Source organism: Mustela erminea, chromosome 6 (assembly GCF_009829155.1).
Source record: "Mustela erminea isolate mMusErm1 chromosome 6, mMusErm1.Pri, whole genome shotgun sequence".
In the NCBI taxonomy this organism is placed as follows: domain Eukaryota; kingdom Metazoa; phylum Chordata; class Mammalia; order Carnivora; family Mustelidae; genus Mustela; species Mustela erminea.
The window spans coordinates 84,580,435-84,599,050 of record NC_045619.1 but is presented as its reverse complement, the minus strand read 5'-3'; the positions used below and the strand labels follow the sequence as shown (position 1 = coordinate 84,599,050).

At 46.6% G+C, this 18,616-nt stretch overlaps 2 protein-coding genes across 3 annotated transcripts; one reads left to right on the top strand and one right to left on the bottom strand.

Moving 5' to 3' along the window:
* The first annotated feature begins 1,106 nt into the window (after nt 1–1,106).
* On the top strand, nt 1,107–4,916 carry FKBP11 (FKBP prolyl isomerase 11). Of its 2 annotated transcripts, XM_032348063.1 has the most exons (6): nt 1,107–1,575; nt 1,755–1,820; nt 2,207–2,294; nt 2,574–2,607; nt 2,975–3,045; nt 4,676–4,916. In XM_032348063.1, the coding sequence occupies exons 1-6, from the start codon at nt 1,450–1,452 to the stop codon at nt 4,891–4,893; spliced, it is 603 nt and encodes a 200-aa protein (XP_032203954.1). In that variant the 5' UTR covers nt 1,107–1,449; the 3' UTR covers nt 4,894–4,916. The 2 variants fall into 2 exon arrangements, with proteins under 2 accessions (XP_032203954.1, XP_032203955.1); XM_032348064.1 differs by lacking the exons at nt 1,107–1,575; nt 2,207–2,294 and having other exon boundaries at nt 1,762–1,820.
* Nucleotides 4,917–5,297: 381 nt separating this feature from the next.
* CCDC65 (coiled-coil domain containing 65) lies at nt 5,298–15,971 on the bottom strand. The gene is made up of 8 exons (XM_032348061.1): nt 15,620–15,971; nt 14,882–15,049; nt 8,752–8,921; nt 8,078–8,216; nt 6,756–6,953; nt 6,337–6,555; nt 5,807–5,959; nt 5,298–5,700 (listed from the first exon to the last, which is right to left on the bottom strand). Exons 1-8 carry the CDS (start codon nt 15,749–15,751, stop codon nt 5,383–5,385), a joined length of 1,497 nt encoding a protein of 498 aa, XP_032203952.1. The 5' UTR covers nt 15,752–15,971; the 3' UTR covers nt 5,298–5,382.
* Nucleotides 15,972–18,616: the final 2,645 nt, after the last annotated feature.

Sequence of the window (18,616 nt, the reverse complement as noted above, 5' to 3'; positions counted from 1 at the left end):
CCATGTTAGCCACCTCCCTATCAAGATATAGAGCATTCCATCATCCCTAGAAATCCCCTCCTCCTGAGGGGACTTCTTCAACAATTCCAAAGAGGTAATGGCTTAATTAGGGTAGTAGCCTTGGGAATGGAAGGAAAGCTTGGAGAGGTGATGGAAGGACAAATCAAAGGAGACTGGTTGATGTGTGAATGAGAGGAGAATTTAGGAGAATGCTAACAGCAGAGCCACTAACAGAAAGAGAAAATTGGGAGGGAATTCTAGATTGTTACAAATGGGATGGATGGAGAAAAAGGAATGAGAGTACAGTATTGGGTGTGTTGATTTGATGTACTGGTCAAACACCCAGCAGGCAGTTAGTTGTATCTAGAGCTTGGGAGGGCATCAAATACGAGAGAGATGCTGAAGAGGACAGGGACCAAGAAATGACACAAGAATTTGGTGACTGAGCTTAATGATGACTTTTGGAGGGAGCAGAATTCAGGTGCCATGGCCTGAGTGGGCAGTGAGGGTTTAAATCATACAAAAGGGGACTGGTTGTGTTGCCCGAAACACTTTTAAAACCCCTTTAAGAAATTGAAGTCCTTGGGGGTACCTGGCTGGCTCAGTCTATAGAGCCTGAGACTTGATATTGGGGTGAGGTCAAGCCCTAGGTTGGGCAAAATAAACATAAAAAGGTTGTAAGCTGCCCTTTTTACAAGCTTGCTGATAAAGGAGGAGGGATAGGTCGGTGTGAGGAAAAGATCAGGGAGGGATTCGCCCCATCCTTGCAGGAAAATAGCTCCTGGCTCTTTGAAATTATCTTTCCAAAGAACAGGCAGACAAGACAGCTCCCTGCCTCCTGTGACCTCCAGAATTCAAGGTGAATGGCTGGAAGAGGGACAGGGGTGCCCTCTTTAACAACCGCTGGGGTGGGTTGGGCCAAACAGACACTGCCAGGACAGGTGTGAAGACACCTGTATCTTAAGAGGAGAAACCAAAGACCCAACACGCGGGACTCCGGGCGTCCTGAGTTTGAATCTTGTCTCTGGCGCCACCTAGCTAGAAGACCTTGGGCAGGTTTCTTAACCTGAACTCATCTGTAAAATGGAAACAATTATGCCTACCTTTCAGGGTGGCTTTGAGGATTACAGAAAAGTGACTGGCACACAATAGGTCATCGTAAATGGGTGCCATTAAGTGACCCAGCCCTTCGCTATGGGACAGAACGGCCAACGGGTGGATCCTAAAACGCGACCTCCCGATCTCTGAGGGTAGGGAAGGGCTCCCGGCGGCCTCCTCCCTCCAGGAGGTGGGGACAAGGTGGAGGAAGGGCTGCTGGAGGAGGAGCTGGCGCGTTGCGACCCGCCCCGTCCCGTCCACTCCGGCCTGGGCTCCGAGGGAATCGCTGTCCTAGGCGCCGTCACCGGAGGAGCCTGTCCTGGTGCCCCGTGCCTTGCCCCGCGTCCAGTCATGACCCTGCGCCCCTCACTTCTCCCGCTCCGTCTGCTGCTGCTGCTGCTCAGTGGGGTGATGTGCCGGGCTGAGGCTGGGTTTGAAACCGAAAGTCCCGTCCGGACCCTCCAAGTGGAGACCCTGGTGAGGAGAGGGTGTCCCGGGGCTGCGGCGGCCGGGCCTTGGTGGGGAACGAGGGGATCGGAACGAACCTGGGAGCTGGGAGGAGAGCGAGTGCGGGAACTGATCTGGGGAGTGCTGGGTGTCGGGGCCGGAACGGAATCTCTGGAGGAGCCTGCGTGACTCCTGTAGTCCGCTCGTAGGTGGAGCCCCCCGAGCCGTGCGCGGAGCCCGCTGCTTTTGGAGACACGCTGCACATACACTACACGGTGAGGGATCGGCGGGGGGGGGGCCGGGGCGGGGCCCGGGAGGGGGCGGCGCCCTGCTGGAACACGTCAGCGCTGGCTGGGACACGTGGCAAGCGGTTCGGGAGTGAAGCTGGAGCTCCGGGGTCGTCGAGCACGTGGCGGGGGGAGGGGCGCGCCTCCTGCCTGCCCATTTCCCTTCCCAGCTTTTCCGCCAGTTCCGCCCCGGCTCAGAGAAGCGAAGGGTGGGGAGATCTCCGAGAAGCGCCAGCCCTTTGGGGCTTCCTGTTGCTTTCTGCCCTGAGGGGAATGCTGGGCTGCAGCTGCGAGGGGGTTGCCGCGGCTGCCCCGGGGCCCAGGTGTGTGTGGTGCCCTGCGAGGTGTGCGCTCCTGCTGCTCTCTCCCCACAGGGCAGCTTGGTAGATGGACGCATTATTGACACTTCCCTGACCAGAGATCCTCTGGTTATAGAACTTGGCCAAAAGCAGGTGATCCCAGGTATGTGACCTGCGCCTCCCATTCTGTTTCTTCCTGACCTAAGCCCTTCTTAGCCTCCTCAATCCCTAAAATACGTTGAAAATGCCACCAGGACTCTACCAGTCACCTCCTGAGGTTCAAACCCGGCTTCTGACACTCCCTTTGCCCCATACCCCACGGATGACCAGGGATTTGAGAAGTGGGGAGCTTAGTTGAAGGTCGTAGGGAGCGTTTGATTCTTCTCTCCTGGGCTTTGGGGGATGTAGGTAGCTTCCTTTCAGTTGTGTCTTCTTCCTCAAGGTCTGGAGCAGAGCCTTCTAGACATGTGTGTGGGGTGAGTATCAGGGCAGGGGTGGGCTTGGGCACCCCTTTTGCATGGGTGGAGGCTTACTTTGCTGTCCTTGCTCCTCAGAGAGGCAGAAGAATGTGTGATAAAAGCTTTGCACTGGGCAGGTCCAGGTCATTGGGAACCTGAAGGGCATCCAGAGCCACAGTGCCTCTATGGCTGTGGGTTCTGTTGGAGGAGCTGAGGCATGTGGGGGGACAGAGACCTTTCCTGGTCAACCTGTTTGGTGCTCAGCTGGGAGAGTTCATCATTTGGGGTGAATATCCAGAGTGTGTTGCTGGTGGGGCTGAGGATGGACTGAGGCTCCTAGCCCACCTGGTCCCACCCCAGCTGTGATTCATATTCCTTCCCTCAGAGAGAAGAGAAGGGCAATCATTCCCTCTCACTTGGCTTATGGAAAACGGGGATTTCCACCATCTATCCCAGGTAATCTGACTAGTTCTCTCTGTCAGGCAGTCAAAGTACCCAGTCCCTCAGAGCTTTGTCTGGGGCTTGAGATAGTCTAAATCCAGTTTGCTGAAAAGGCCAGGGGTGGCTGGGGCCTCCTTCTGTAGGGCTGCTGCTTTTTTCCTCTTCAGATCACCAATAGGGACTAGACACATAGAACCCGTTAAGGCTCCCTGGCTTCCCTCTGGCAGATAGCACCTTGTTAGGGAAGAAATACTGACTTGAGCCACTTGGGTCTGTTGCCTCTGCTAGCTCTCTTTCATGCCTTTTCTCCACGACTCCAACCCGTGTCATTTGTGCTGTTGGCATGGCTTCTCACCACATCTCCACCCCTCCTTTCAGCCTCCACGAGGGAAGAGGCAGTAAAAATCATCACAGTCAAGTAATTAAAAAAAAAAGCAAAACAGGGGAACCTGGGTGGCTCAGTGGGTTGAAGCCTCTGCCTTTGGCTCAGGAAATGATCCCCGAGTCCTGGGATTGAGCCCTGCATCGGGCTCTCTACTCAGAGGGGAGCCTGCTTCCTCCTCTCTCTGCCTGCCTCTCTGCCTACTTGTGATCTCTGTCAAATAAATAAATAAAATCTTAAAAAAAAAAAAAAAAGGCAAAACAAAAAACAACTTTTAAAAGCCAAGCCCAGGGGTGTCTGGGTGGTTTAATTGGTTAAGCGTCTGCCTTTGGCTTGGGTCATGATTCCAGGGTCCTGGGATCGAGGCCCGCATCGGGCTTCCAGCTCAGTAAAGGGCCTGCTTGTCTCTCTCCCTCTGCCTGCCACTCTGCTTACTTGTGTTCTCTATCTCTCTGTCAAATAAATAAATAAAATCTTTAAAAAAAATTTAAAAAGAAAAAAAAAAGCCAAGCCCACCCTATAACTTTAAAAGCTGTCAACAGGTCCCGGGACAGATTTCCAAAGATGCAGATCTCTTGCTTTGGGTTATAACAGATGTTCTATTAGCTAAAATGTTTTGTACTTCAGAGTATTAGGATAAAAGTTCTTATCCTAGTTCCAACTTAGAGGAAGAAGCGCAAAGAGGGTCATGGGACTAAAGAAAAGCTTTCACCCAAAGCTCTGTGACCTCCCCCTTTCTAGTATTTGCCTTTCTCCCCTGACTCACTCCTGTTCATTCACCTGCTCCTTACTTCTTAAGCCACCTCCTTCCTCTGTGATGAAACATCTGTGTTTTCTAACAGTCACATTGCATGGACTCATTGGTTGGTGACATTTTAAAATGTCTAGGTTAAAGCCAGTTCATTTCAGCCCTGCAAAGATTTTGTCAATGTGGCTATTTGGAAATGGGAGTTCTCGGTAGAGGGGTTCTCGGACTTACCAATGGAGAACAGCCTGTATGTCTTAGATCCACAGAGTTTTCCTGTCCTGTCTTAGACTTGTCACTGAACACAAGCCACATTTATAGATTTGGGGTAAACATAAAGATCAGTAGAGTCTGCACATAACCCTTCTCTGCTTTTGTCTAGAGGAACTCACCCTGTTTAAATCTTGCCACCTTCGTAGTTGTTGCTTTTGTGTGGCCTGCCCTCCCTGCTTTCATTTAGATTCAGAGCCCTGGATAAAATGCAGAGATTCTAACCCTCGCCTCCTCTCTGCCTTCAGCGGATGCAGTGCTGCAGTTTGATGTGGAGCTGATTGCACTGATCCGAGCCAACTACTGGCAAAAGCTGGTGAAGGGCATTCTGCCTCTGGTAGGCATGGCCATGGTGCCAGCCCTCCTGGGCCTCATTGGGTATCACCTATACAAAAAGGCCAACAGACCTAAAGTCTCCAAAAAGAAGCTCAAGGAAGAGAAACGAAACAAGAGCAAAAAGAAATAATAAATAATTTTTTAAAATTTCTCTGGATTCTTCACCTGATACTTTCTGAGGCTACTTCTGTAAGTGGGAATGAGGGAAAGGGCTGGGGAAAAAGGCATTCTGAGTTGGATCCTGCCTGACATTGGGGTGGTTGGAGGCTCTGGATCTCCTCTTCCCCTGCCTCCTCTTGTCCTAACTTACTGCCAAGGACCTGCACTTGAATGTTCCCGTAGGATCTCTACATCCCAAAGGTATGGGTTCTGGCCCTCTTAGTGCCCAGAACTCAAAGAAGCAGTGCTTCTTGAACAGCGAGCCTCCTGATAATTGCCTGGCTATTCTCTTCACTCTCTGGGGCCACTGTATTCCTAGTATCTTCCAAATAGACTGCGCTCTCCAATATAGCGAACATAGAAGAAGGAGCTCATAAACCCTCTTGGAAATTTTTAATAGCAAAGTCTTCAGTTCTCTCAAAAAATTGTTTGGGGTTTGAAAAGCAATCTTCTCCTTCTATCACAGGATGTGGGAGATCACGTGGGCTGCTTCAATGATGTTGTAAGTGGCTGGAGGTGGTTTGTCACCTGGCTGGGTGGTAGGTGTGGACAAAGGCTGGGGTAAGTTACTGCGATGGTTGACGATGAAGAGTGGGTTGAGCTGGCTTAGCACTTCGTCACTCACTGAGATGCCATCCAAGTACTGCTTCAGCATCTCCCGCAACTTCCTATTGATTTCTGATAACTGGGCATGTCTGTGCTGGAGGCTCAGTTGCTCCAGTTTCACTTTGTTGTACCTTTTCCAGAAATTCTCCATCCCTGTGTAGTTCACTATCACCTGGGGGTGGAGAAAGGTGCGTGTTGAGGCCCATTCCCAAATGCAGTCCCCATGGCCCGTGATCGCCAGCCTCGGGTGGTGGCCCCAGGACCCTAGGACCTTTTACCTTTGTGAGCTCCTCAGTAAGCTCCTCTGGGTAAATTTCTTCTATCTCCTTCTGCTCCTCGGGAGTCAAAACTGTTGAATAAAAAGGCAGCACTTTTTCTTCCTCGGTTTCAAACTTCCTACATATTTCAGCAAGTTTCAGGATCTTTTCACCCTGTCAGAAGCAGGAAGAGACCTTTTATTAGGAAACGGGGTGGGGAGGGGAAATAGGGGAGGTGGTTACCCTGCTTAAACCCAGGGAAGCTATTCACCCAAATGTGAGACTAGAGTAATGACTGCATCTAACACAGAGTGCTTACTACGTGCCAAGCACTATTCCAAGTACTTTACAGTCTGAGCAAATTCATTATTCATTTAATTTAAAACATAAGAGGGGAGGGAACGTGGAAGACAAAAGGTAGTCCAGACATCCATGCAGGCAGGAAGCAAGAGAAAGCCCTCTACCTCTCTCAAACCCCTTTGACTTTGCAAGGAGCCAAGTTCCTTGTTTTTTTTTTTTTTTTTTTTTTTTACTGTCCTCTCCCCTGTTACCTTATTGACAGTCTTTCTCAGGGCCTTGAGGGTGGCATTACTTTCCAAGGTGAGTTTGACTAAGTTTTCCTGTGATAGTTCCCGGGCTTGAGTCCTTTGGGCTTTAAGTTTTCGCAGCTGGGCAAGGACCAGCTCCTTGTCCTTACGGAGGTACTGGTTCTGTTCTTCACTCTCACGGTTGTGCATCATGATCTTGCTTTTTAAAATAATTATGGAGTCCTGGAGGGATAGAGGTAGGAGGAAACCCTTGATGAGCTAAAGGCCTTCAGTGAGACAGGTAAAAGGACAATCTAGGGACTGAAATCCAAGGATCTCGTTTTTCCCCAACCAGTGACAGGGTCCAGTGGAAATTGGGAGAAGATGACCAGGGGATAATGGAGCACTGAAAGCAGTGAGTATTTCCAGTTGGCTGCACTCACCTGTAGTCTCTGTATTTTTTTCATCTGTGCTTCAATCTCTTTGGAGCTCTTCTCATCTTTCACCTTCAGAGTCTCAAAGGCAATCTTTTGGTCTTCTGTGGCATCGGTGTAATTCTTGAGTGCCTCCTGGAACCTTCTCCACAGGTCTTCTACTATGTTCTCCAGTTGCAGTCTTAGAAAATGCTTCTCTTCTAGATTCTAGGCACCAAAATAGCCAGTGCTTGGCTGCCTTGCCTCCAGCACCCTCCCCCTCTTGAACGGTTTATAACCTAGTACAGTGCAGAGGTCGCCAATGAGAGTGCCTACAAAGACCAGGCAGATGATGTAAATAAGAGCTATAAGCTAGAGGAGGAGGCCTGTGGTGAACCAGAGAAGAAATGCTTCATGGGCTTTGGGGGTGGTGCAGAGCATATCTGCTCAGCTCCACACCAGTGTCCCCATTTGAAATTGGGACCCAGTATTACCAGATCTTTTTTTTTTTTTTTAAGAGAAGCTAAAATTTTGGGTTTTTATGGGTTCCCCCATTTTTAGTTTTGTTTAAAAAAAATTTTTTTTAAGATTTTATTTTTTTATTTGAGAGAGAGAGAGAGAGCACATGAGAGGGAGAGGTCAGAGGGAGAAGCAGACTCCCCGTGGAGCTGGGAGCCCAATGCAGGACTCGATCCCAGGATTCCAGGATCATGACCTGAGCCGAAGGCAGTCGCCCAACCAACTGAGCCACCCAGGGACCCCAATTTTTTTTTTTTTTTAATTAAGTAGGCTCCATGCCCAACATGGGGCTTGAACTTATGACCCTGAGATCAAGAGTCTTATGCTCTACAAACTGAGCCAGCCAGGCGCCACCACTGAAATTTCCCAGTTTTTAAATGTAGGAAGCTTATTTTAAAAATTTTAAAAACACTGTGGAGCAAAACAAAACAAAACCCATGCCCAAACCCACGTCTGCAGGATACCTAAATGTGCAGCCTCTAGAATGGTGGAAAGCACTTTGGGACAAGGGCAGACCTGGATTTTCCTGGTTCTACCACAGTGCAGCAGCATGACTTTGGCAGATCATTTTACTTCTTTGGGCCTTAGTTTGTTCATCTGCAAATCACAGGGTGAATCCAGATGATCTCCTTGGTGCCTTTTAGCTCTAAAGTGCATTTCCTTGACATTTTGGAATAGTATTCCCAGCTAATTTCTACAAAATTACAAAATGCAGTAGGGGTACAGGCATATTCTTGGTTGAGTTGGTTAAGTGTCTGTAGGCCCTCCAGTGGCCTTGAGCATTTTTCTCTCCCTTCTCTCCCAGCTCTTGCCCAGGTACTCTCCCTCCATACCTTGTTTTTGAGATCATCCCACATGCTCTGGAACTCCAGCTTACTTTCATACTCAGAATCTATATAGTTCTGCTCCATGGCCATGAAGACATCTTGTAGGTAGTGAATCTCTTTTTCATGCTGGTCAATAATTGTCTTCCTGCAGGAGATAAGACACTGTCCCTGCTCTGAGGGATAAAGCTTATGGACCAATAACGACCATTCAGCGCAGTATGTAGAACTGTATGAGTGGTACAAACTCCTAGGTACTTGAAGGATCACAGAGGGAGGGTAGGCTCTATTCATATTAGTGTCAGAAAGAGTAAATAAGATTATTTTCATCTTTGAACAGGGAATACATTCATTTGATATGAAAAGGAAAGAAGTACAAAAGGTTTCAGTGAGAGGTCTCCCTCCCCTCCCTTTCCCCTGCCAGATGGGTTGGAGTTTGATAGCTGAAAGTAGGTGGTGAAGGTGTTAGAGGGAGAGACCTGGCACGGGCATAGGGAAGCTACGGCTATGAGCTTAAACCTGCGTTAGTTCAGAAGGAACTCTGGATGTTCTCTGTGGGGGTCATGTCATAAGCAAGGTGGGATGCTCCAGGTTGCTGGCCGCCTCCGTAGAGGTAGCTCCTTGACACAGGTTCTGGATCCCCTCCTGGACTCAATCCCCGATTTCCTCGTAGGCCTCCATACCTTTCGGTCTCAAACTCCTTGGTTAGGGCTTCCAGCTCCATGTTGTAGCTTTCCTCTAAGAGACGGAGCCGGCGTCTCTGCAGGGCTAAGAGCTGGTCGATGCTGTGCAGGTGGCTGCGCAGGGCATGGGCGTACTGCTCCTCTGCTTCCGACAGGTCCTTGGCTAAAGACTGGGTAAGAAACAGAGTTCCTATTTTGGCTGAATGGCATCAGTACGGGAACATAAAAGTGTATTCAGCTGGATGGCGTGAATGGCATTTCCCCCGAGTTCCTAATGCCAGCTCTCTGGCTCTAGGAGGGCTGGTTCTCCTACTCGTGATTGGAAAGTGTAGGTGACATCACGGGACCCCATGGAGCCAGGCAGTATCCTAGGGACAAAAGATATTTCTAACAATGAGGCTACCACTAAAAGGGATTGATGAGGACACCTGTGTGGCTTAGTGTGTTAAGCCTCTGCCTTTGGCTCAGGTCATGATCTCAGGGTCCTGGGATGGAGCCCCGCATTGGGCTCTCTGCTCAGCGGGGAGCCTGCTTCCCCTCTCTCTCTCTGCCTGTCTCTCTGCCTACCTGTGATATCTGTCAAATAAATAAAATCTTTAAAAAAATAATAAAAGGGATTGAGGATTCTTGGAGAAATGGCTGCTCCAAGGTCTGAGGCAGAACATAAGTGAGTAGAACCTAAGGTATCTCCTACAAGATAGCAGAGCAGCTATGAAAGACCAATGGCGTCATGTCAGAAGAACTCAGAAACCAAGAAAAGTGTCTCATTGGAGCAGATTGTATCTTCCAAAGATGGGCATGACAATATTTGCTATCCTGCAGTCTTCTGCAACTTGACCTTGCCATTCCTCCATCAAGAGGTATTCTCTCCTTCTGTCCCCTTGAATGTGGGGAGATGCTGTGACTCTTGGACCATGAGAATACGGTGGAAGTGGCACTGTTCCAGCTGCAGGCATAGCCCTTATGGGACCTGGCAGCTTCTGCTTCCTGCCCCTTGGAATGCTTGTTCTTGGGACACTCCCTCCAGGAATCCAGCTATCACAGTGTGAGCAGGGCAGTGCTCGGGGAGGAGCCACGTTAAGGCGTTCTAGTCAACAGCCCCCCTGAACTCCCTGCCAGCTGACAGAATCAACCGCTGGCCGCCTTAGACATCCAGCCCAGTCAAGCCTTCAGGTGACTGTAGCCCCAGCTGACATCTGACTGAACACTGTAGGAGAGACAGCAAGCAAGCACCAAGCAGGTGAACTAGATCAATGAATCATGAGAAATAATAAAATAAATTGTTTTAAGTCACTAATTTAGGGATGCCATGTTATGCGGGATTGGATAACTGGAACACTTCACTGGCAGAAAGGGGGCAACATGAGCACTGATAAGGGTAAAAACTACAATGGACTGAATAATATCAGTTATGTTTATGAATTTGTAAGGATACTTAAAAAAATCAGTTACCATTGAGAATACCAGACAACCCTTTTTTTTTTTTTCCCTTAATGGTGTATAAAGGGCAAAGAAATAATCAAGTATTTATGCTGCCTTTATTGTATAAACTATACCTCCTGGTAACTGAATGCTCAATGACGGAAGGTATCTCTTTATAGCAGTATTTAAGCTAATAAATGAAAAAGGAATGATAGTATTAGAAAATCAGTATTTTAAACAAGATGGGATCAGGAGGGAGACAAACTATAAGAGACTCTTAATCTCACAAAACAAACTGAGGGTTGTGGAAGGAATGGGGGTAGGGAGAGGGTGGTTGGGTTATGCACATTGGGAAGGGTATATGCTATGGTGAGTGCTGGGAAGTGTGTAAACCTAACGATTCACAGACCCTGGGGCTTATAATACATTACATGTTAATTTTAAAAAATCAGCATTTTGCAACCCCCAATGAATTAATGGATAATCAACAGCTACTAACATCACAAAAAGAGATAACCAGGCAGGGTGCCTGGGTGCCTCAGTCAGTTGAGCGTCTGACTCTTGATTTTGGGTCAGGTCACGATCTCGGGGTAGTGCCACTGAACCCCCCCCCACATACACCCCTGGGCTCCACGTTCAGCAAGGAGTTTGCCTGAAGATTCTCTTCCTCTGCCCTTTCCCCTACTCACCCATGCTTGCTTGCTCTCAAATGAATAAATCTTTAAAAAAAAGAGAGATAACCAGACACATGTCCCTGGTTGATGGAAGAATATGGAAGAATACAACACCTCCAACCTTCTAGATTTAATTACCAAAATCTAGGAAATACAGAATACAAAGTATTTGTTAAACTACAATATAGAATATGATGCAGTTATTAAAAGAAAAAGAGAAGATCTTTATGGGCTAATGTGGAATAGTCCCTAGGATAAATTGTTTGAAAAAGACAAGGGGCAGAACAGTATGTAGTTCTACCATTTGTGTAAAAAAAGGTTTACTCATGAAACTACAATGATTGAGAGAGGCCCTGCGTGGCTGACAGGCACTAGTGGGAGGGCACTTTTCTCTGTATAACTTTATCTTTTCAATTTTGAATAATGTGAGTGTATTACCTATTCAAAAAAGTAAAACAAAATTAACATGAAAGAAATGGGTGCCTGGCTGCCTCTGTCAGTGGAGCATGCAACTCTTGATCTTGGGGTTGTGAGTTCAAGCCCCATGTTGGGTGTGGAGGTCACTTAAATATAAAATCTCTTTAAAAAAGTAAATGAGGCGCCTGGGTGGCTCAGTGGGTTAAGCCGCTGCCTTCGGCTCAGGTCATGATCTCAGGGTCCTGGGATCGAGTCCCACATCGGGCTCTCTGCTCAGCAGGGAGCCTGCTTCCTCCTCTCTCTCTCTGCCTGCCTCTCTGCCTGCCTCTCTGCCTACTTGTGATCTCTCTCTGTCAAATAAATAAATAAAATCTTTAAAAAAAAAAAGTAAATGAAATAAACAAAAAAGGATTTAGTGAATGCCTACACGATCAGACACATTGAGACACTCACTGTAAACTACCACAACCTCTGTACAGAGCTAGCTTTTACCTTATATGTTTGGTATGAAATAGGATATTTTGAGATAGATGCTGATAATGGAAGCCTCTTCATTCACTCAGCCAATGTTTACTAAATGTGTCATTACTGGCACTGTGCTGGGAGCCAAGGATTTGGGGATGAAAAGACATGCTCATTGCCCTCCAAAGGAGCTTGCAGTCTTGCAGTAGGAAAGGAGTTACATAAACAGAAATTTACTGTATAACCTGGAAATTGCTATGAGGTTGATGATTGACCAGTGACAATGGGATATAAAAGACTGAATGCCTGCATCTGACTAAGAGTACCATGGAAGGCTTCACAGGACAGATGTCATTTGTAGCACTCCTGAAGGAGTAAGAGTTTGCCAGGAAGACTGATGAGATGGGGAAGAGAGACTTCCAGATAGAGGGAACAGCATGTGCAAAATCACAGGTAAGAAACAATGTGGGGTGTGTGAAAGGTACAAGGAGAGGCCAGATGATGAAGGGCTTTGATGTCCTTTCCCTGGAGTTTGGACATTTTCCTGTGGAAGTGGGAAGCCACTAAAATTTAGGCAGTGGAATAACAGAATCAGATTTTTGTTCCAAAAAGATGATCCTGGTAGTTGTGTTGACAGTTGTGTCATCTCAGGTGGCTGGGCATGAAGGCTGGAAGATAGGAGACTGTTGGAACAGTCCATATAAGAGAAGATGCCCAGGTATCCCCAGCAGCAGGACAGTGGGGAAGGAGAGCAGAGTATAGCTTTGAAAAATACTTACGCAGAGGATTTATACAAAACTTGGAACAGAAGTCAGGGATGGAAGCAAAGCCTAGGATGATTCCCAGATTTCTGTGTTGAGTGGTTTGGTGAATGAATGGCACTGGCCACCTGAATTGAGTGTAAGGAAGACCAGATTGTGGAAAAATTGGTTTGGGCCTGGCCAGGGAAGAGGAAGCTCCTGAGCTTGGTTGTGAGGACAATGCAACAGCGCGGAACAGATATCTAGGAATCTTGAATAGAATGATGTGGAACTCGCGAAAGAAATCCCGGCTGGTGTTGCAGAACCTGGAAGTCATTGATATAAAAGTGGTATTAAAGGTCAGGGTAATGAGGGGCACCTGGGTGGCTCAGTTGGTTATGTAGCTGACTCTTTGTTTCAGCTAGGGCTGTGAGATCGAGCCCTGTGTCAGGCTCCGTGCTCAGTGAGGAGTCAGCTGGAGATTCTCCCCCTCTCCCCAACTCGTGTTCTCTCTAAAAGAAATAAATGAAATCTAAAAAAGTTAAGTCAGGGTAATGAGCACGACTGTCTAGGCCCTAGACATGTGTTAAAGGGCGAGATGGCCAGACTCAGAAACGTGCAAAATTAAGTTCAGGCATTGGGAGAAAGGAAGATAAACTCACAAAGAGGATTCGATATATATTCCCAAGGCAGGAGAAAAGCCAGGAAAGAATGATGTCATGGAAACCAAAGGGGAGTTTCAAGGAGGGCATGAATAAGAAAGTGCCACAGGGGCACCCGGGTGGCTTTGTTGGTTGAGCCTCTGACTTCGGCTCAGGTGGTGATCTCAGGGTCCTGGGATCGAGTCCCATGTAGGGCTCCTTGCTCATAGGGGAGTCTGTCTGGCCCTCTCCCTCTGCCCCCTCCCTGCCCCCCACTCGGGGTCTCTCTCTCTTTCTCTCTAATACATTAAAAAATAATAATAAAATAAAATAAAGTATCCATGCCACAGAGGACTCAGGTTAGATGAAGACTAAATGATGGAAAGTATCTGTGATTCAGGCCTGGTAGTCTTTACCAGAGCAAGTTCCTAGGGAAGAGGGGAAAGCAGTTGTGGGATTCAGGGTCCAGAGGAAGTGAAGAAGTGGAGATAGCAAGAGTCAGCAAGACCGCTAACATTTGCACATTTAACACGGGTAGGTTCTGTTCCTCAGGAATGACCCTGAAGGCGCTTAATTAGCAGTGTGTGACTTTCCTAAGGGGGGACCGGCAGCATTAGCTACAAAGCTGGAAGCTAACTGGCTGGAGGGTGAGACTGGCCACAGCTCAGCATCCTTAAACGAACCCTGCTGGTTCTCTTCTCCTCAAGTATTTGATAACTGCCAATAAGGGGCTGAAGAAGTCACTTAAAAAGCCATAAGGTACAACGAGTGGGGTAAGGAATTCTAATATATAGTGGTTTTTGCAAATCTGGGGACTCTTAATAGGTATCACTTGAAAGCTTGCCCAGGTCTACTGAAATTTTTTTCCCTCAGGGGTTAGGGTGTGAAGGAGAGATGCGTCTTTTCAATAGGGCCATACCAGGCTGATTAGGTATATTTTGCTGTTACTGTGGGATTTCTGTTGTTGTTTTAAGATTGAAAAGACTGAGGAGGAGTGGTAAACAGAGGTTAAAAATAAGTGAAAGAAGGTCTCCCAAGAGCATATGGCTGTGATTGAGATGCTTAGAGAGCCCTTACCCATGGATATCTCAGATTCACTCAGGGCCAGTGAACCTGAATCAAAGAGGCCAAACAGAGTTTGGTTAAATAAAGCACCAGAGTAGGAGGAATCAAGAAACTCATGCTCTCGTTCCAGCTCTCTTGCTGACTGGCTGTGTGACATTGGGGAAGCCACTTCCCTTCTCTGGAACCAAGTCTTCTCATATCGAAGTGAAGGTGCAAGACAAAGTTCAAGGCACTGGGTGACGTCTGCTGTGCCCTACAACTCTAATATTGTATAGCGCTGGTTTCAGGTGGCAGATGACCAAGGAAGATGGCTACGCTGAAGCAGGGGAGAGGGAGGACAGCCCAGGAGTCCACTTTTCATTTCAGTGAAAACTGGCATTACTAATGCTGGCTTCATTACAGTCTGCATCTTATAAGGGCTTTAAGATTGATTAAAAAATTAGGGGTGCCTGGGTGACTCTGTCGGTTAAGCATCCAACTCTTGATTTCAGCTCAGGTCATGATCTCAGGGTTGTAAGACCTCTGAGCCCCATGTCAGGCTCCACTCTGGGCATAGAGCCTGCTTGAGATTCTCTCTCTCTCTGTCCCTCTGCCCCTCCCCCATTCCTCTCCCCCTCTTCTAATTGATTAATAAATTAATTTAGTAGGCCCATTCTATTAAGAGATCAAGGCAGCCAGGTTTAAGTGTTTCCTTGGGAAGAGCGCCTACCTTGATGACACTGTCCTTGCAGTCCACCACTCGTTCAAATGTCTGGCTGAGGATCTCAATGTCCTTATGAAGCTCTCTGGTCTTGACTTCCCTAAGGACGGTTCTCCACTGTGTGTTAATCTTGTTAAGGTTCAGAGCACTATTGTGCTCCTCCTTGGCCAACTTGTCCTGTGTGAAGGAATAAATATGCCCCAGAAGGTCAGGGCATGAAGCCATGTTACGGTAAAACAAACAAGGTCACAGATTGTCACTGACACCTTACCCTTTGTCTTTTTTTTTTTTTTTTCATAAAAGACCAAAGTTCCTGATGACTAACACTCAGGGAGTTCCTGTTCTTGTTTTTGGGAGGGTCTGAAGTAAGACAGGAACAGACTGATGGCACTTTAGAGAGGGCAAGTGTGAATTTCTTTCAGGTGAAGACATCAGAGCAGGATGTTGTTTGTAATCTCTAGGGAATATATCAGAATTTCAGACAGCTCAGACAGCTGATAACACCTCTTGTCCCAGTCTGGGGCTCAGCTGTGACTGTCAACCTCTTGCCCCACTCTGTGCTTCACAAAGAACTGCCTCCTACCCAAACAGTGTTGCCAGAAATCTGAGTATATTTGGGTTTCAAGATTTCCGGAGCAGGGGAGGCCAGCATGAACATAGGCTGCCTCAACGAGAGGGTCAAGGCGACAGGGCCGTGCAGGGAGTGAGTGGGGTTGGGCAGAGAGTAATGCAGAAAGCCATCATCACCTTCAAGAACTGGCTCAGGAGCCTTTCTTTCTTCTTGGCCATCTCCTCCTCTGCCAGCAACTTCTGCTGAAACAGAAGCAGCTGCTCCTCATCGGACAGGGGCAACTTGGCCTTTTTCCCTTTCTTAGCCATAGCGGGGGCGAAGGGAATGGAGCTAGTCGAGGATCCTAGTCCGCTTTGGTCCCCTTTAGAAGAAGGAGGAGGAAAACGCCCCCAAAGAGGGCCTTGCGGAACTGCCCCTGGATGGTAGTGGGACTTTAGATCTCAGTCCTCACACAAGAGAAAGAACTTGGGACAGCGGTGAGGCTGGGGTCTGGAGCCCAAAGACGCGTCTACGTCTCCTAGCAACGAGGATCTCGCTAAGATGGCGCTGTGAAAGGCTAGGAGGAGAGACCTTGGCTTGGGGCGCCCTCTGCTGGCTGGAGGACTGCAGTCAGTTTTTGAGAAATGGTCGTTTCACCTGGATAAAGGTAGCCTCCTCACTGAACATTTTAAAACTTTTTGGGGGGCGTTATTTTTCATAGAGTGTCCATATTTTAGCATACAGGTAATAACAGATTTTGAAGCGAATGTGGAGAAATGGGAACCTTCACACTTCGCTGTGGGAATGTAAAATGGTGTAGGCACTTTGGAAAACAGTTTGGCAGTTTCTTAAAATGTTAAACAGAAATTTACTGTGTGGTCCAGCAATTTCGCCATTGCATATCTGTCTAAAAGAAGTGGAAACGTATCCAACACAAAGAGTTGCACAGAACTGTTTTTAGCGGCATGCCTCATAATAGCCAATTGGAAAAAACCCAAATGTCCACCAATGTGTGAATGGGTAGACAAAATATGCTCTTTTCATACAATGGAATATTATTCCGCAATAAAAAGGAACAAATTACGGGTGCATACTACCACATGGATGAACTACAAAAACACACTCAGTGAAAGGAGCCACGTACAAGAGACCACATATTATAAGTTTCCATTTATATGAAATATCCAGAAAAGGCAAAGCTAAAAAGTAGACTACCAATTGCTTGGAAGAGGGAGAGGGGAGATTAATATAACATGTGCATGAGAGATTATATTGGGTTGATGAAAATGTCCTAAAATTGAATTATGGGGGTGTCTGGGTAGCTCAGTTAAGTGTCAAACTCTTGAGTTTGGCTCAGGTTATGGTCTTGGGGTCATAAGATCAAGCTTTTTGTCAGACTCCATGCTGGGCATGGAGTCTGCTTAAGATTCTCTCTCTCCCTCTCCCTCTGCCCTTCCCCTTCCCCACACACACACTCTTTCTCTAAGAAAAATTAAAAAATAAATGAAAATAAAATAGATTTATGTTGGACAACTTGATGAATTTGGTTTAAAAAAAGAATTGAATTGATATTTGAAAGGGGCAAATTATATGATAGGCAACATGTACCTCAATAAAGTCTTTTTTTAAAAGACAAATACAATTTTATTTTATTTTTTTAAAGATTTTATTTACCTATTTGACCGAGAGAGATTGAGGGAGAGAGGGCACAAGCAGGGGGAGTGGCAGGCAGAGGGAGAGGGAGAAGCAGGTTCCCCACTGAGCAGGGAGCCGAATGAGGAGCTCAGTTCCAGGACTCTGAGGTCATGACCTGAGCCAAAGGCAGATGCTTACTGGACTGAGACACCCGGGTACCTGACAAATACAATTTTAATGAAATATTTTGATTATCTAAATTAATGCAAAAAGTCCTTAATGAACAAAACATCATTTTATTTTATTTATTATTTTTAAATTTAAATTCAGTTAATTAACATATAATGTATTATTGGTTTCAGAGGTAGAGGTCAGTGATTCATCAGTCTTATATAATATTCAGTGCTCATTATATCGTGTGCCTTCCTTAATGTCTATCACCCAGTTACCCCATCCTCACACCTCCAGTAAAGTTGTTTTAAATGTGAGATATAATGATGTATTAGGGTTCTCCAAAGAAACAGAACCCATAGGATGTATGTACATACACACACATCTGATGTTTTCATCTGAGTTCAAAGGCCTTAAAAGACCGTATTCTAGCTCAACAGTCAAACAGGAAGAATTCCCTCTTGCTCAGCATTTTTTTTCCTATTCAGGCCTTCAGTTAATTGGTTGAGGCTCACCCACAGTATAGAAGGCAATCTTTACTCAGTCTACTGATTCAGATGTTAATGTCATCCAGAAATACCTTCACAGACATACCCAGAATAATATTTGACCAAAATGTCTGGACACCTTGTGGCTCAGTCAAGTTGACACAGAAAATTAACCATCACAGGTCTACCTCTTCTCAGTTCACATCTTCTTAAACTATATTTAAACTCCAAATAAAGACAATAACAAGATATAATACTTAAATACTATGATATAAAGTCATAGGATACTAAGGATGGTGATAAGGAAATAAGAGACAAAAGAAAACAAAGATATTTTTATACACACACACATATACATATTCATAGCAAAACAAGGAGGAACCCTTATGACAATTATAGTTCTGTAATTACAGAAATTACATTTCTGTAATGGTCATGTGGTTGTAGCTGACAATTTATAACTACCTTCTTCCACTACCCATTCTGTATTCTCTTTGCCTTCAGCAAACATCTCTGTTGGTCAAACTCTCATTCCTAAAGAAACTGGGCCATTAGTAGTCCTGCCCATTGACCCAAACATGGGGCATAGTAATGCTAGGAGACACCCTGAGGGATCGCCTGTATCCCAGACATGCTTTTCCTTACCTCCATTGTGGAGCAGTCATGCAATTTCCCCCTTGGTAGTCAGGACCAATCCCAGCCAGCAAAGTGACTCCCTTCTTTCCCTGTTGACTCAGTCGCATGAGGAGCGCTAAGGGGCTGGGTGACAGACAGTCTTAACTTCTAGTTCAACGGAATCGTTATTGTGTCACCTGATGGAAGGATTCCTCCATTGGAGCTAAGACCTCTAAGCCAGCACAGGACAGGGGCAAAAATTTGTGTTAGTGGTTCACTAGGGAT

Excerpts from the sequence above, each read along its gene's own strand:
- FKBP11 (XM_032348063.1), top strand. The coding sequence starts at position 1,450 with ATGACCCTGCGCCCCTCACTTCTCCCGCTCCGTCTGCTGCTGCTGCTG. Across the intron at positions 1,576-1,754 it reads CCCTCCAAGTGGAGACCCTG|GTGGAGCCCCCCGAGCCGTG; the intron begins GTGAGGAGAGGG and ends GTCCGCTCGTAG. Across the intron at positions 3,046-4,675 it reads ATTTCCACCATCTATCCCAG|CGGATGCAGTGCTGCAGTTT; the intron begins GTAATCTGACTA and ends CTCTGCCTTCAG.
- CCDC65 (XM_032348061.1), bottom strand. The coding sequence starts at position 15,751 with ATGGCTAAGAAAGGGAAAAAGGCCAAGTTGCCCCTGTCCGATGAGGAG. Across the intron at positions 8,922-14,881 it reads GCAAGGACAGTGTCATCAAG|TCTTTAGCCAAGGACCTGTC; the intron begins GTAGGCGCTCTT and ends TTTCTTACCCAG. Across the intron at positions 6,954-8,077 it reads GGGATGATCTCAAAAACAAG|AATCTAGAAGAGAAGCATTT; the intron begins GTATGGAGGGAG and ends TTTGGTGCCTAG.